The 14,226-nt window shown below is 42.1% G+C and overlaps 1 protein-coding gene across 1 annotated transcript in view; it reads right to left on the reverse strand.

Moving 5' to 3' along the window:
• The window catches only part of PIAS4 (protein inhibitor of activated STAT 4), a 66,116-nt gene that overhangs the window by 29,627 nt on the left and 22,263 nt on the right, over nucleotides 1-14,226 (reverse strand). Inside the window, exon 2 of the mRNA XM_073563034.1 lies at nucleotides 11,752-12,196. Coding sequence (XP_073419135.1) covers nucleotides 11,752-12,196 — 445 coding nt within the window. The remainder of the gene's footprint in view (nucleotides 1-11,751; nucleotides 12,197-14,226) is intronic.

Raw genomic sequence — 14,226 nt, forward strand, 5'->3', positions numbered from 1 at the left:
ATTTTAGAATTTTGGATAACTAGAGGAGGAAGACCTGTGAAGACTCAGACGTCAAGGTTAGATTTCAGAAAGGCAGATTTTAAGGGATTCAGAAAGAGAATTGCAGGGATCCAATGGCTGGATATCCTTAAAGACAAAAATATCTAGGAAGGATGGGAAATCTTGAAAAATGAAATTCTCAAAGCACAATTGTTAACAATTCCAAAAAGAGGGAAGAATAGGAAGCCAGGATGGATGAACACAGAACTTAAGCACATGCTAAAAAGGAAAAAAAAAAATGTTTATAAAATGGAAAGAGGGAGGCATATCTAAAGAAGAATATAATGCTGTCTGCAGAACCTGCAGGGCACAAATCAGATTATCTAAAGCTGACAATGAATTGAGGCTTGCAAGAGATGTCAAAAGCAATAATAAAGGATTTTGGGGATATGTCAAAAGTAAAAGAAAAGTCAAAGATGCTATAGGATTTTTACAGGATGAAAATGATGAAATGGTAAGACAGGATGTTGAGAAGGCCGAACTTTTAAATTCCTATTTTGCATCTGTTTTCTCTCAGAAAGGAAATGTAACACCAACTGTTCTTCACTGTCCTATTAAGGGAATAGAAGAATCCAGGATATCTATAAACAGAAAGATAGTGAGGAAACACTTAGCTAACCTAAATGAATTCAAGTCTCCATGTCCAGATGAATTACACCCCAGAGTACTAAAGGAGATAGCAGAAGAAATTTTTGAACCCTTCTCCATAATCTTTGAAAATTCTTGGAGAACAGGAGAAGTCCCAGAAGACTGGAGAAGAGCAAATGTTGCACCTATCTTCAAAAAGGGGAAGAAGGTGGACCCAGGCAACTATAGGCCGGTGAGTCTGACTTCTATACCAGTAAAGATCTTTGAACAAATTACACTGGGGAGCAATTTGAAAAAAAATTGTATAGGAGTACAATTCGACTCATATAGAGCTACGTGGCAACTTGTAAGAGTAGTCACAACTGAGACAGTGTGGTGAGAGGTGTGTACAGCTCCCAATACGTCATAATTATCAATATCTTTACACAAAAAATGTATCATAGTAGGAATAAATAGGATTTGTGATAGCTTTTCTCTTTACATTGGGCGCTTAGTTGTAATTTATATATCTTTTATGATTTTATTCTCTGTTAGTTTTCAAAGCTTGTAACTTTCCATCTCAGTGTTTTATTTACTTATGTACATATTTCCTTTGTTTCAGATCATGGCTGCTCCTTCTTCCTCTCGTCGTAAATGCCTAAACAACCCTGACTCCTTCTGCTATATTTGTGGTGTTTTCACCATTCCAGTTCAAAGGGCAAACATCAGTGCATTTGTCAAACAAGTATATTTTGCATATTTTAAAGTAAAACTCGGTGATCAAGATAAGCCATGGGTCCCTCACATAGTGTGCAAGCAGTGTGTCGAGAGTTTACGGATGTGGACCAAAGGAACACGTGAAGTGTTGGCATTTGGTATCCCCATGGTGTGGAGAGAGCAAAAAAGTCATTCCACAGACTGTTACTTCTGTTTAGTGAAAACATCAGGATTTAACAGGAAAAATAAAAGTAAAATAGAATATCCAAATCTACCGTCAGCTATCAGACCAATGCCTCATTCAGCTGAAATTCCAGTGCCAGTTTTCGAACAGCTACCATCTCTAGAAGTTCTGAGTGATGTCGACGAACACAGTGACAGCAATGATGCAGAATTTGAAAGTCACAAGGATTCAGTTCGTAAGGGATTTGATCAGCACGAGTTAAATGATTTAGCACGTGAATTGGGCTTATCAAAAAAAGCTTCAGAATTACTAGCATCAAGGCTGAATGAGAAACAGTTACTTGAACAAGGAGCGAAGGTATCATACTTTCGTACTAGAGAAAGTACATTTTTGCAGTACTTTCGCTGTGACAGCGGTTTTGTGTTTTGCCATAATATTCCTGGTTTACTACAAGAATTAGGGCTTTCAATGTACAATCCAAATGAATGGCGACTGTTTATTGATAGCTCAAAGCGGAGTCTTAAGTGTGTCCTTCTACACAATGGCAATTTATTTGGTGCAGTCCCTATTGGGCATTCTGTCTCTCTTCGTGAAGAACATGGAGATGTAAAGAGAGTTATTGAAATATGACACACACAATTGGATCATCTGTGTTGACCTTAAAATGGTTTGCTTCCTTCTTGGTCAGCAACGTGGGTACACAAAGTATCCCTGCTTTCTCTGTATGTGGGATAGCAAGAGCTCGAGAAAAGCATTGGGTTGAGTCGAATTGGCCTCCAAGATCTGGTCTTAAACCTGGAGATCCTAACATTCTACATCAGCCACTTGTTGACAGGAAGAATATACTAGTCCCACCTCTGCACATAAAACTAGGTCTCATGAAGCAATTTGTAAAAGCATTGCCAACTGACGGCGACTGTTTTAAGTACATCATGTTGGCACTTCCTGGACTGTCCATTGAAAAAAATCAAGGCTGGTGTGTTTGATGGTCCACAAATTCGACAGCTCATCAAAGATGAACATTTCACCGGGACTATGTCAGATCTTGAGAAGAATGCTTGGTTATCATTCAAAGACGTCGTCAAGAAATTTCTTGGAAATACAAGTGCAAGTAATTACAAAGAAATTGTTCAGAAACTATAAGAGAGCTACAAAGCGCTTGGTTGCAACATGAGTATTAAACTACATTTTCTACATTGCCATCTTGCCAACTTTCTGGAAAATCTTGGTGCTGTTAGCGATGAGCAAGGTGAACGATTTCACCAAGATTTGAAGGTTATGGAAGACCGTTACCAGGGTAGATGGGATGTACATATGATGGCTGACTATTGCTGGAGCATCAAACGTGATTGTCCTCAAGTTAAACACTCCAGAAAAAGCTATAAATGTACATTTTTACCTTAAATACACACACACACACACATATATATATCCTTTGTAAAAAACATGATAGTGTTAAAAAACATATTTGTCATGCCTATTTCTTATATATTTCATTTTTTGTTCATATTTGTACTATTTAAAAAAAAAAAAAAAAAAAAAAAAAAAAAAAAAAAAAACTTTTTAGGTACAGTAGTTTACATATTTTTGAGAAGACAAAAATCCTATAGTTCAAAAACTTGACGTGAGAGAAAAACCGAGATCATTTCTGGATTCAGCATCCAAAAATTAATTAAGAACAGTTGTCTGACCCAACTCCTAAAAAAAATTGCGTTCCCCAGTGTTATTAAACAACATGTATGTCAGTACCTGGATAAGAATGAAGTGATTAAACAATGTCAGCATGGGTTTGTAACTAATAAGTCATGTCAGACTAACTTAATTTCCTTCTATGACGGAATCACTGATTGGGTGGATCAAGGAAATGCTGTAGATATAGTATATCTTGACTTCAGCAAAGCATTTGACAAAGTATCTCATACAATCCTTATTGAAAAAATGACTAAGTATGGAATGGACAAGGCAACTGTTAGGTGGATTCATAACTGGCTTAGTGATCGGACCCAGAGAGTGGTCGTAAATGGCTGCACATCCAGTTGGAAGAATGTCTCAAGTGGGGTACCACAGGGCTCTGTATTGTTCAACATCTTTATCAACGATTTAGATGAAGGAATTGAGGGTAAACTGATTAAATTTGCTGATGACACAAAGCTAGGAGGGATAGCTAATACTAGAGAAGAGAGAGAGAGAGGATTCAAAAAGATATAAATAAGATGGAGAAGTGGGCAGCAACTAACAGAATGGTTTTTAACAGGGAAAAATGCAAAGTACTACATCTGGGCAATAAAAATGAAAAAAGCATATACAGAATGGGAGGAATAGGCCTAAGCAACAGCACATGTGAAAAAGACTTGGGTATACTAATAGATCACAGACTGAATATGAGTCAACAGTGTGATGCAGCAGCAAAAAAGGCAAATGCAATTCTAGGATATATTAACAGAAGCATACAGTCTAGATCACGTGAAGTCATTATTTCCCTCTACTCCTCTTTGGTCAGACCTCATCTGGAAAATTGTGTTCAGTTTTGGGCACCACATTTTAAAAAAGACATCAACAAACTGGAGCAAGTTCAGAAAAGAGCAACCAGAATGGTGACCGGTCTGCAAACCCTGTCTTATGAGGAAAGGTTGCAGGATTTGGAATTGTTTAGTTTGCAAAAGAGAAGACTGAGAGGAGACTTAATAGCTGTCTACAAATATCTAAAGGGCTGTCACATTGTAGAAGGATCAACTTTATTCTCATTTGCACAAGGAAAGACTAGAAGCAATGGGATGAAACTGAATGGGAGGAGACACAGATTAGATATTAGAAAAACATTTTTGACAGAGTGATCAATGAGTGGAACAAGCTGCCACGAGAAGTGGTGAGTTCTCCTTCAATGGAAGTCTTCAAACAGAGGCTGGACAGACATCTGACTGGGATGATTTAGCGAATCCTGCTTTGAGCAGGGGGTTGGACCAGATGGCCCAGGAGGTCCCTTCCAACTCTACGATTCTATGACTATCACTACTTAATTATTTATCACCAGTGGGTATATACAAGAGGAAGACTTGCACACCCAAATTAAACTAAAGGGAGGGAATATATGGGTGCTGTCATGGACTCCGAAAAATACCGTTAACCTGTGAGTAACTAAGACTTTATTCGGTCGTCCATGACAGCACCACCTGAGAGAATTACATAGAGTAATAACTATTTAGGGAGGGACTACAGCCTGCAGCACCCTTATACCAAAAGAGAGGTCTGTGGAAGCACCCAAGTCTAGCCTATAATGACTATAAAATGTGCACGGAGAGGACCAAGTAGCCGCCTTACATATCTGGTTAATGGAGACTTCTGATCTCTCGGCACACGAGGTCGCCATGGCTCTGGTGGAATGCGCCCTCAGCTTCCCAGGTGCCGATCTGCTTTTTGAGGTGTATGCTATTGAAATCGCCTCTCTAATCCCCCTGGCTAGTGTATTTTTAGACGCTCTAAGCCCTTTCCTAGGGCCTTGATGGGAGACAAACAGGGCATTATCTTTCTTCCAGGGATCGTTAATTGGGAGATATTCTATGAGACATCTCTTAACATCCAGGGTATGAAGTTTCACATCCTTCTCGTTAGCTGGATTAGGGAGGAAGGATGGAAGGACTATTTCTGTGTCCTGTGAAAGCTAGAAACTACCTTAGGTAAGTACGCTGGATCAGGTCTGAGTATTACCCTATCGTCCTTAAACTGTATATAAGGAGGACGCCTAGATAATGCCTGGATGTCGCTTACTCTACGAGCTGAGGTTAGAGCTACCAGGAAGGCTACTTTGAGGGACAGGTTTTTTATAGAAGCTGATGAGATGGGTTCAAATGGAGCTTCTGTCATAGCCGTGAGGACTAGGTTCAAGTCCCACGGCATGAATCTATCCTTCACTATTGGTCTGGATCTACCTGCTGCCTTAATGAATCTACTGACCAAGTAATTACTTGCGATGTTGCAGCTAAAGAGGGCCCCCAAGGCTGATACTTGTACTTTAAGGGTACTAGTGGAAAGCCCCATGTCCAGACCTTTCTGAAGAAACTCTAAAAATTTGATTTATAGGTGCTGAACCCCCAGCGACTATTCCAGAGTTCTGAAGGAATTTCTTCCAAATTCTGACAAATTTTGGTAGCAATGATTTTTCTACTTTTAAGTAGGGTGTCATTCAGGTCTGGGGAGAAGCCTTTATCTTTTAGCAGTGTCCGTTCAAACTCCATGCCGTCAGATGTAGGCCAGCCACCTGAGGATGAAAGACTGGGCCCTGGGATAGGAGATCCGGGATGTCCGGAAGAACCCAAGGATCGGACACCGACATGGTCCTGAGGCATGAGAACCATGCGATAACAGGCATGAGGCATGAGAACCAAAATGGAGCGATAACTATAACCCTTGCTCTGTCTCTCCTGATTTTTCTCATCACCAGGGGTAGTAGCGATAGGGGAGGGAAGGCGTAGGCTAGCCTGAAGTCCCACTTTATCAGAAAGGCATCTACCGCCAGGGGGTTCTCTCTGGGATTTAGGGAGCAGAATTGTCTTAATTTTCTGTTTTCCATGGTGGCGAAGAGATCTACCTCTGGTTGTCCCCACTTTTGTACAATCAGGTCGAAGATGGAGTTTTTTAGGGACCATTCTCCTTGTTTTAGCAGATTGCGGCTTAAGAAGTCTGCCGTGATGTTTTCTTTCCCTTTTATATGTAGAGCTGTTAAAGATAGAAAATGTTGCTCTGCTAGCCGGAACAACCATTCTGCCACATTCATCAGGGGTTTAGAACGAGTCCCGCCTTGGTGGTTGATATAAGCCACGGTGACCTGATTGTCGGAGAACACTCGCACATGATGGCCCTGTAGATAAACAACTAGCTTCTTAGCTGCCTGCTCTACTGTTCTCAACTCTTTCAGGTTAGGGGACTTTTCATCTGATGATGCTCCCATAGGCCCTGGACCAGAATCTCACCCATATGAGCTCCCCAACCGGAAGGGCTAGCATCCGTGGTGACTATGCGGGATGTGTCATACTCCCAGGGAACCCCTCTGGATAAATTATCCTTGTCTAGCCACCACTCAAGGGACTCCCTTGTGTTTCGGGACAAGGTTTGCTGGCCCTCTAAGTAACCCCCAAGGATTCTTTGATGCACTAAAACCTTGCCCTGTAGTGTTCTTGCATAAAACTGGGCCCACTGGACCGCAGGGATATAGGACGAAAGAGAACCCAGAAGGGACATGGTAGGGTTATTGGAAGCGTTCAGGACTGGATAGTGTAGGCGAACAAGCTTCTCCGGAGGCAGACGGCATTCTTGTTTCTCAGAAACCAGGATCAGACCCAAGAATTGTTGGACTCTCATCAGCTGTAACCGAGATTTTTTTATGTTAAGCAGCCATCTTAACCGCTCTAGGGCAGACATTGCCCTTTGTAGCTGTTCCAAACAATGTTTCGCCGTTTTCCCAACAATCAGGAAGTCATCCAAGTAGGGGACTACCAGAATGTCTGATTCACGTAGATGGGCCATAACTTCCACTACCACTTTAGTAAACACCCGGGGAGCGACTGCCACCCCAAAGGGGAGGGCCGCATTTTGGAAATGTTGAACTGACCCATCTAACTGAACCGCCACTCTGAGGAAACGCTGATGAGCTGCATGAATGGGTATATGGTAGTAGGCATCTTTTAAATCTAACACCACCATAAAGCAATTTTGAAACAGCAATTTTGTTAAATAGTCTCCATTTTGAACGGGCGTATGACCAGGAATTCGTCGAGGGACTTAAGATTTATTATAGTCCTAAAGGAGCTGTCTGGCTTGCGGACCAGGAACAGAGGGGAGTAGAAACCTTTTCCCCTTTCTCCCTCTGGAACCATAGTTAGGATCTTCTTGCGGCAAAGATCATGAACCTCGGCCTCTAGGGCAACTTGTTCTGATGTGGAAGACCTGAGTGGGGTGACCTTAAATCGATCTTGGGGAACCCGGGTGAATTCTAGTCGTAGACCCGCAGCTATCACCCCCAGTATCCAGTTACTACTAGAAATCATAGACCAGGCTGGGTAGAAGGCAGCTAGGCTTTTTAGTGTCACATGCTGGACCTTCCTTGCGCCCCCCTCCTCTGAACATGATTCCTGTACCTTTCCTTCTCTTGTCATCCCATCTGCCCTGATCCCTGGACGGCTTTCTATGGAAATATCCTTTCCTGGTAAAGGGACGTCTATAAGAAGGGTTCAGCAGACTGGGGAACTTCTTTTTATCATCCCCGGCTTTCTCTAAAAGTTCATCCAGGACAGGGCCAAACAGATATTCCCCCTCACACGGAATGGAGCAGAGTTCTGGCCTGGATATCTCCTGGCCAGCATTTTAACCAGAGAGCCCTTCGAGCTGCGTTAGATAAACCCGCGGTCCTAGCCGCCATCCTCGCAGAGTCTGCCGAAGCAGCCGCCAAAGAAGCAGCAGCACTTTGGATGATCGGTAGAGTTTTTCGAATGGATGCTCTTGAGGCTCCGTCCTTCAGCTGAGAATCCAGTTGATCCAGCCAGACCATCATGGATCTGGCCGTACATGCGGCAGCTATCGCTGATCTTAGAGCGCCTGCTGACATCTCCCGTGTTCCCTTTAGAAAAGAATCCGCTTTTTTATCCAGCGGGTCTTTTAAGGAGGCCATGTCGTCAAAAGGTATGGAGGATTTTTTGGAGGCTTTGGCTACTGCCGCGTCCAGCTTAGGGGCCTTATCCCATCTGCTTACCACTGGGTCATCAAAAGGGTACCTCCGCTTTAAGGCAGGTGGCAAGGAGCCCCTTTTTTCAGGTCTTTTCCATTCCCTATCAGGCTCTGGACCTTATTTAATGGAAAGGCCTTGCGCTTTCTGGGATATAGACCCCCGAACATCATGTTCTGTGCCGAAAGTTCTGGCTTTGCGTCTGCGTGGACCTTATTGCTTTAACTAGCCTATCTATTTGGTCTAAGGGGAAGCAGAATCGGCTAGAGTCTTCCTCCGAAGAAGACGAAGTGGAGGCCGGGGAATCTGAGGAGTCATCGTTCCTAGGGGTGGCCGAGGACTCCGAACCTGAGAAACTAATTTCTCTCCTCCTAGAAGAATCCCCTTTAGATAGGGCCTTCATCTCTGTCCTGATTATCTCCCTCAGGCTTGTGGTGAAGTCCGGCGTTTCTGCTGCTACCTGTATGGACGGGGGAGAGTGTGAGGGCCTGTCAATCTACCCCTGGGCCATCATCCCCTTTCAACCCCTACCGTTTGTCGCACGCATGGCTGACACAACTTTTTTAGGTGGCCATCTGGTAAGGGGCAACTACAGAGGGCACATTCCCTGTGCTTCTGTTTTCCCGTAGCTTTCCTCCCTTCGACGACTCCATGACGGACAATCTGAAGGAAGTCCCATCCTCTAGGAACAGGAAACCAACTGATGCGTGGGAGAGGTGCCGCCCTTTTGTATCTGTAGGTTTCCTGTTCCTGAAGGGCGGATCCCCTCTCTCAGGTGGTGCTGTCATGGACGACCGAATAAATAACATTTAACTTTTTAGGGAGGGGGACATTTGGATTTGGGAGCACAGAATTCGCTGGATTTCTTTTGGGGGGCTAGACACCATTTTGCTTTTCCAGACCCTTTGTACTACCAGTAAGGTAGAAGCGCTCAACTCCCTATGGCCTCTGTTCAGCAGTGTCCTTTTCAGGAGTGCACAAAACAAAACTGTGGCAGACCCCACTTTTCTGCACGCCTAAAGAGACAGACACCACTGGATCATAGGTCAGGTAGCATCCACAGAGCCTCCATCTGACTCACTATAGGTAATCTTCTGCCGGGGGCTCCGTCAGAATAACGCATTTTCAGAGATTTACATGGAAACCCCGATGTAAGCGCTCAGAGCAGAGCGCAGGATAAATGTTAGCCGAGCCTTACTGCAATCATTGGGAGGCAGAATGAATAAATCAACAGCAGCTGAAGAATTGTTTCTATTTAATTTTTACGCCGTTCCTCATGTGGTATAAGTGATTCGATGACTTTACTCTTCAAGTCGGTGCAATTACAACAATACCAGATTTATATTGGGTTTTTATGTTTGGCTGCTGTCACACACTAAAAGATGCTTTTTTTTTTTGGCAAAAACAAGTTTTTGCATCACCATATTTTGAGAGCTATAATTTCCATATTTCCGCTGACAGTCGTGTGAGAGCTTGTTTTTTTGTGGGACGCTGTCATTTTTATTGGTACCAGTTTCGGTCACAATGTTTTTTGATCGCCTTCTATTCCAAATTTTGGGAGACAAAATTGAACACCAGTAATTCAGGAATTGCATTTTATGCCATTCCCTGTGTGGTAAAATTGGTCAGGCAGCTTTATTCTTTGGGTCAGTACGATTAGAGCGATACCAGAATTATATTGTTTCTTTAAGTTTTGGCGCCTTTACGAAAAAACAAAAACTAATAGAAAAAAATATTTTTGTATTGCTTTAGGCTGAGAGCTATAACTTTTTCATTTTTCACCTGATTGAGCTGTCTGGCAGCTTGTTTTTTTTTTACGGACAAGATGACCTTTTCAGCAGTGCCATGATTATTTATATTTGTCTTTTTGATCACGTTTTATTCCACTTTGTCAGTATTTTGCCTTTTTTTCGGTGTTCACTGAAGTGGTTAACTGGTGGGGCAGTTGTATAGGTTGGGTAGTTCCGACGTGGCAATACCAAATATGTTTACTTTTATTTTTTCATAAAAATATTGATGGGCACAAGATGTTTTTAACTTGGTGATTTTTAAAAAATATATTTTTACAATTATGCTCTAAGGGACTTTTATTTTCTGCAGTTTAATCGCAGTTCTAATGCACTGCTGCATGAGAACTGTCAGCCATACAGATACAAGTTAGTTAGATCATGCACTGCGCATTATCTAATCCAACTTGCTAGTGCCTGGTGATCCGGATGACGTCATGGCAACGATCGGGCCCCCCGCGATAAAGTTGAGGGGGCGCTGATCAGGGTGCTGAGGGGGCTCCCTCCTTTTCCATGTCTGTCAAATGCTGCACTAGCGATCGCAGTATTTAGGGAGTTTAAGTGCTGGGAGCTGTGCGGGCACCGCTCCTGCAGTGAGTGCCGGGTGTCAGCTGTCAGAATCAGCTGACACCAGGAGGTGATCGCGTGTCCACAGCCCCTGTGCGCGCAAAATTGTAAGCACTAGCCAACCTGGATGTATGGATACATCAAAGGTTGTAAAGGGGTTATCCTAATTTTTCATTAAACCTTGTAGTCATCATGTAACTGTAGACTTCAGAATTTTCACATCGTACGTATACACCGAAAAGGAAAACGTTCCCACAAATACATAATTAAGCACATCAGTGATAATATTAAAGCGCAATTCATGTCACACAAGGTGGCAAAAGGTCAGCACTTTGTATACGCCAGAGTTGCTACTTCTACAATGAAGCACAGTACAGTACAAGCAAATAGTTTTAGAAAACCACATGAAACGTTTGTGTGGATTTTATGTTATACTGATGATATGAAAATCACATCACATCCTGGGATGGTTTTCTTGCAGGATTTTTCACTAAGATTTCAACATTTGCAATACAAAAACTCAAATTCATAGAGGAACATTTCCAATATCATAATCTAATATCAAAATTACTAAGACAAGCGTAAAGTGAATCTGTCAGCTGATAAATGAGCCCAATACTTCTACCTGCCCTGGATTCACAAGTGTCTGCATATATGTGAATGTAGGCAGAGACCTGTCAATCAACGGCAGTGAGAAGCCGCCAGGGACACTCCTTTCTGGCTAGTCTATAGCGCAGCTCAGACATTCGGCAGCATGTATCAGCTGACAGGTTCACTTTAACTTTAATTACTAGGTATAGTGTTCATTTCTTTTTATCACCCTAAGTAACTATTAAAGATAAGAGCATTTCTATCTTCATAGAAATTTGTAAAATTGGGCCGCAAATTGTGAAAGAAAGCTTACCCATGCGATGTTTCAACTCCAGTGAGAATGCTTGATGAAAAAAAATAAGTAACTGGAGCTGAAATGTTGCATGGGTTAATTTCACCAGATATGCTGGACCATTTTCCATATTTGTTGATCGTTAGTGGGTATAAGTCCATAGGGTTGTACATCCCCCTCTTTCAAACTGACAGTGATGCTGCTTTCCTTTACTTCCAGCTTATATAAAGATTTGCCACAAATAGCTTAGCATGAAAACTTTAAAAGTTCGCTGTAAAACATCTCAACTCACCAAGCTCCGTTGGCTTTAAAAGTTCATCCACTACATCGTAAAAGGGCAACTTCACAAGTCGAACATCAGGTTTGGTCATTATTTTGGGAGGTAAACGAGAAAGGCCATTAACATGTTTTCCATAGAGGGCCGGGTAGTCCACGTTAGTCGGAGAAAGAGAAGTTCTTGGGCCTGTAGTACCATGGTCATAAGATGGATGGACAGACAAAGCATCAGGTGACCGGTGTGGTGGTGGCACCGGGGCAGCGGGGACAACATCACTAGCCTTTTTTGAATATCTAGTCTCATAAAGCTCCTTAATTTTCTTGAAGACTTCAGGGCTGCAGTCAAACTGCACCAGCTGCAAAGCACGAGTCACAAGCTCATGTTTCAAACCACTTTTACTGCGTCCAACATATCCCAGAAGCATTTGAAGATCCGAAACTCGAAAACTCATCACCATATTCTTCAAAAGAAGGAAAAGAAAAAAAATCATGTTAAATGTCAAATTTCACTCAAATAAACCAAGCTTGGAAATAAAGGACAAGCTAAACTGAATTACATACAGCTGCATTGAAGTAAAGAAAGCAAGTTGATGTGACCGGTAGAATGCAGAGACACTGCTTAAAAGGGTATTCCTATCTCCAAGATCCTATCCCAATATGTAGTAGGTGTAATAATATTAACAAATACCTCCAATTAGAAATGTATAGTTTTTCAGATTCAACATGTGTCTTTCCTCATGTGCAGGCATTACAGAACCTTAGGTATCCATGGCTACGACCACTAGCAACTAGCCAAGTGTCACTATATCAGTGGACGCAACCATGGATGCCTAAGGTCCTGCAATGCCTGAACATGAGGAAAGTGACATGGCGAATCAGAAAAACTATACTAGATTTCTAATTGGAGGCATTTGCTAATATTACATCTACTACATATTAACATATTTGGGAATACCCTTTTAATGCACATAAACAGACGTCTTGAATTTGGATGACCGCACGATGGGGACAATCTCCCTCCAAAAGCAGCTAAGCTATCTGTATTACATAGCTGCTATCTGTGTCTAACTTGTTAATTTACAAGCCGTTGTCAAATAACTGACAGTGGCATTACTATGACAGGTGGAGATCTGCTGAAGACCCCCCCATAGCAGGCATCTGGGGTCCTCTTCTAAAGCTCAGCTATATGCAGAGTATCATAGGAAAAGACAACTTACACTATATTCTACAGGACTAAAGTATTGCAGTATATAATACAAGCAATCAGAAGATCACAGGTTCAAGACCCTCCTCAAGGAGGACCATGAGGGGACTAAAAAGTAGTATGTTTATGTATATTTAAAAGTAAGGGGGAGGGGAAGCATTTGGTATCCCCACATGAGTGAAAGTCTGATGAAAACATAAAATTAGCACAATCGGTAAAAGCATTTACAAAAAAAGAAAATCAAAAAGCCAGAATTGTGTGGGGTTTTCGGCCACAAGACAAGAAAAAAAAAAAAAAAAAACGATAAAATGTTATAAAAAGTCCTATGGACCAGAACATTTGTAGATGAAAACCCTCACACAACTATTAAATTGAAAAGTAGAAACATTATTTTAAACAAACGTCTGCATTCACGTTCCCTATTGCTCGGTACATAGTAAGGTAAAATGAATATTGTTATTTAAAACAGACACAAAGAACATGCCTTTGACGAAAAAACGAAGAAAAAAAAAATACGGCTTTTGGAGCATTGGGAAGATAAAAATGAATGCACAAAAAAGAAAATTTGCCCAGGAGTAAAGGGTTCAGAGTGCTTCTGCTCAATTGTTATGGAACACAGATGTTAGCCTAATAGCAATAAAGGTCCAGAAAGTGACATCCTAACTTATGATGGGCGAGCGTGCTCAGCATTCTACCGCGCATCCTGACACTCGGTACTCTATAGAGTATCCGGGTACTCAGGTGCCATGCTCGATTCCCCGCAGCACAAGTTTCGTGGTTGATTTTCAGCCACTAAACATGTGAGGATTGCCTGTCAATCACGGTAATATGCTGTAGCCATGTTGGTTACTGGCATTACTGTGACTAGCTGGCTACATAGCATCAGATCTATACAAGAGGGTTGCGAAGTCATGTTCGGCGCATTGTACCTGGAAATAGTGCAGGGAGCGTTTCTGCTGGAGAAGGGACAGTGCTATATAACGTTACAGTACCTGCTGGTACACACCTTTTCAGGGCCAATTTAAATAGATTATATTCCCTTAATACTGCTTATCTATAATTCGTGTAGGGTTAGCTGGCGCAGTAAGGATAGTGTTTTAGAGGCATTTAGGCAGGGTTCATTATGTTACAGTCCTTGGTGCGGCCACGTACAACTAGTCCTTTTTCAGAGCAAATCTTAATAGATTCTATTCTCTAATAATACAGCTCTTAACAGTGTACATAATTTAAAATGTGCAAGGCGTGCGGTAACGGACTGGGAAATGAACGTGCTGGTGATCATGAATG

Source organism: Dendrobates tinctorius, unplaced genomic scaffold (genome assembly GCF_039654945.1).
Source record: "Dendrobates tinctorius isolate UK_male_01 unplaced genomic scaffold, ASM3965494v1 ptg000377l, whole genome shotgun sequence".
Classification (NCBI taxonomy): Eukaryota; Metazoa; Chordata; class Amphibia; order Anura; family Dendrobatidae; genus Dendrobates; species Dendrobates tinctorius.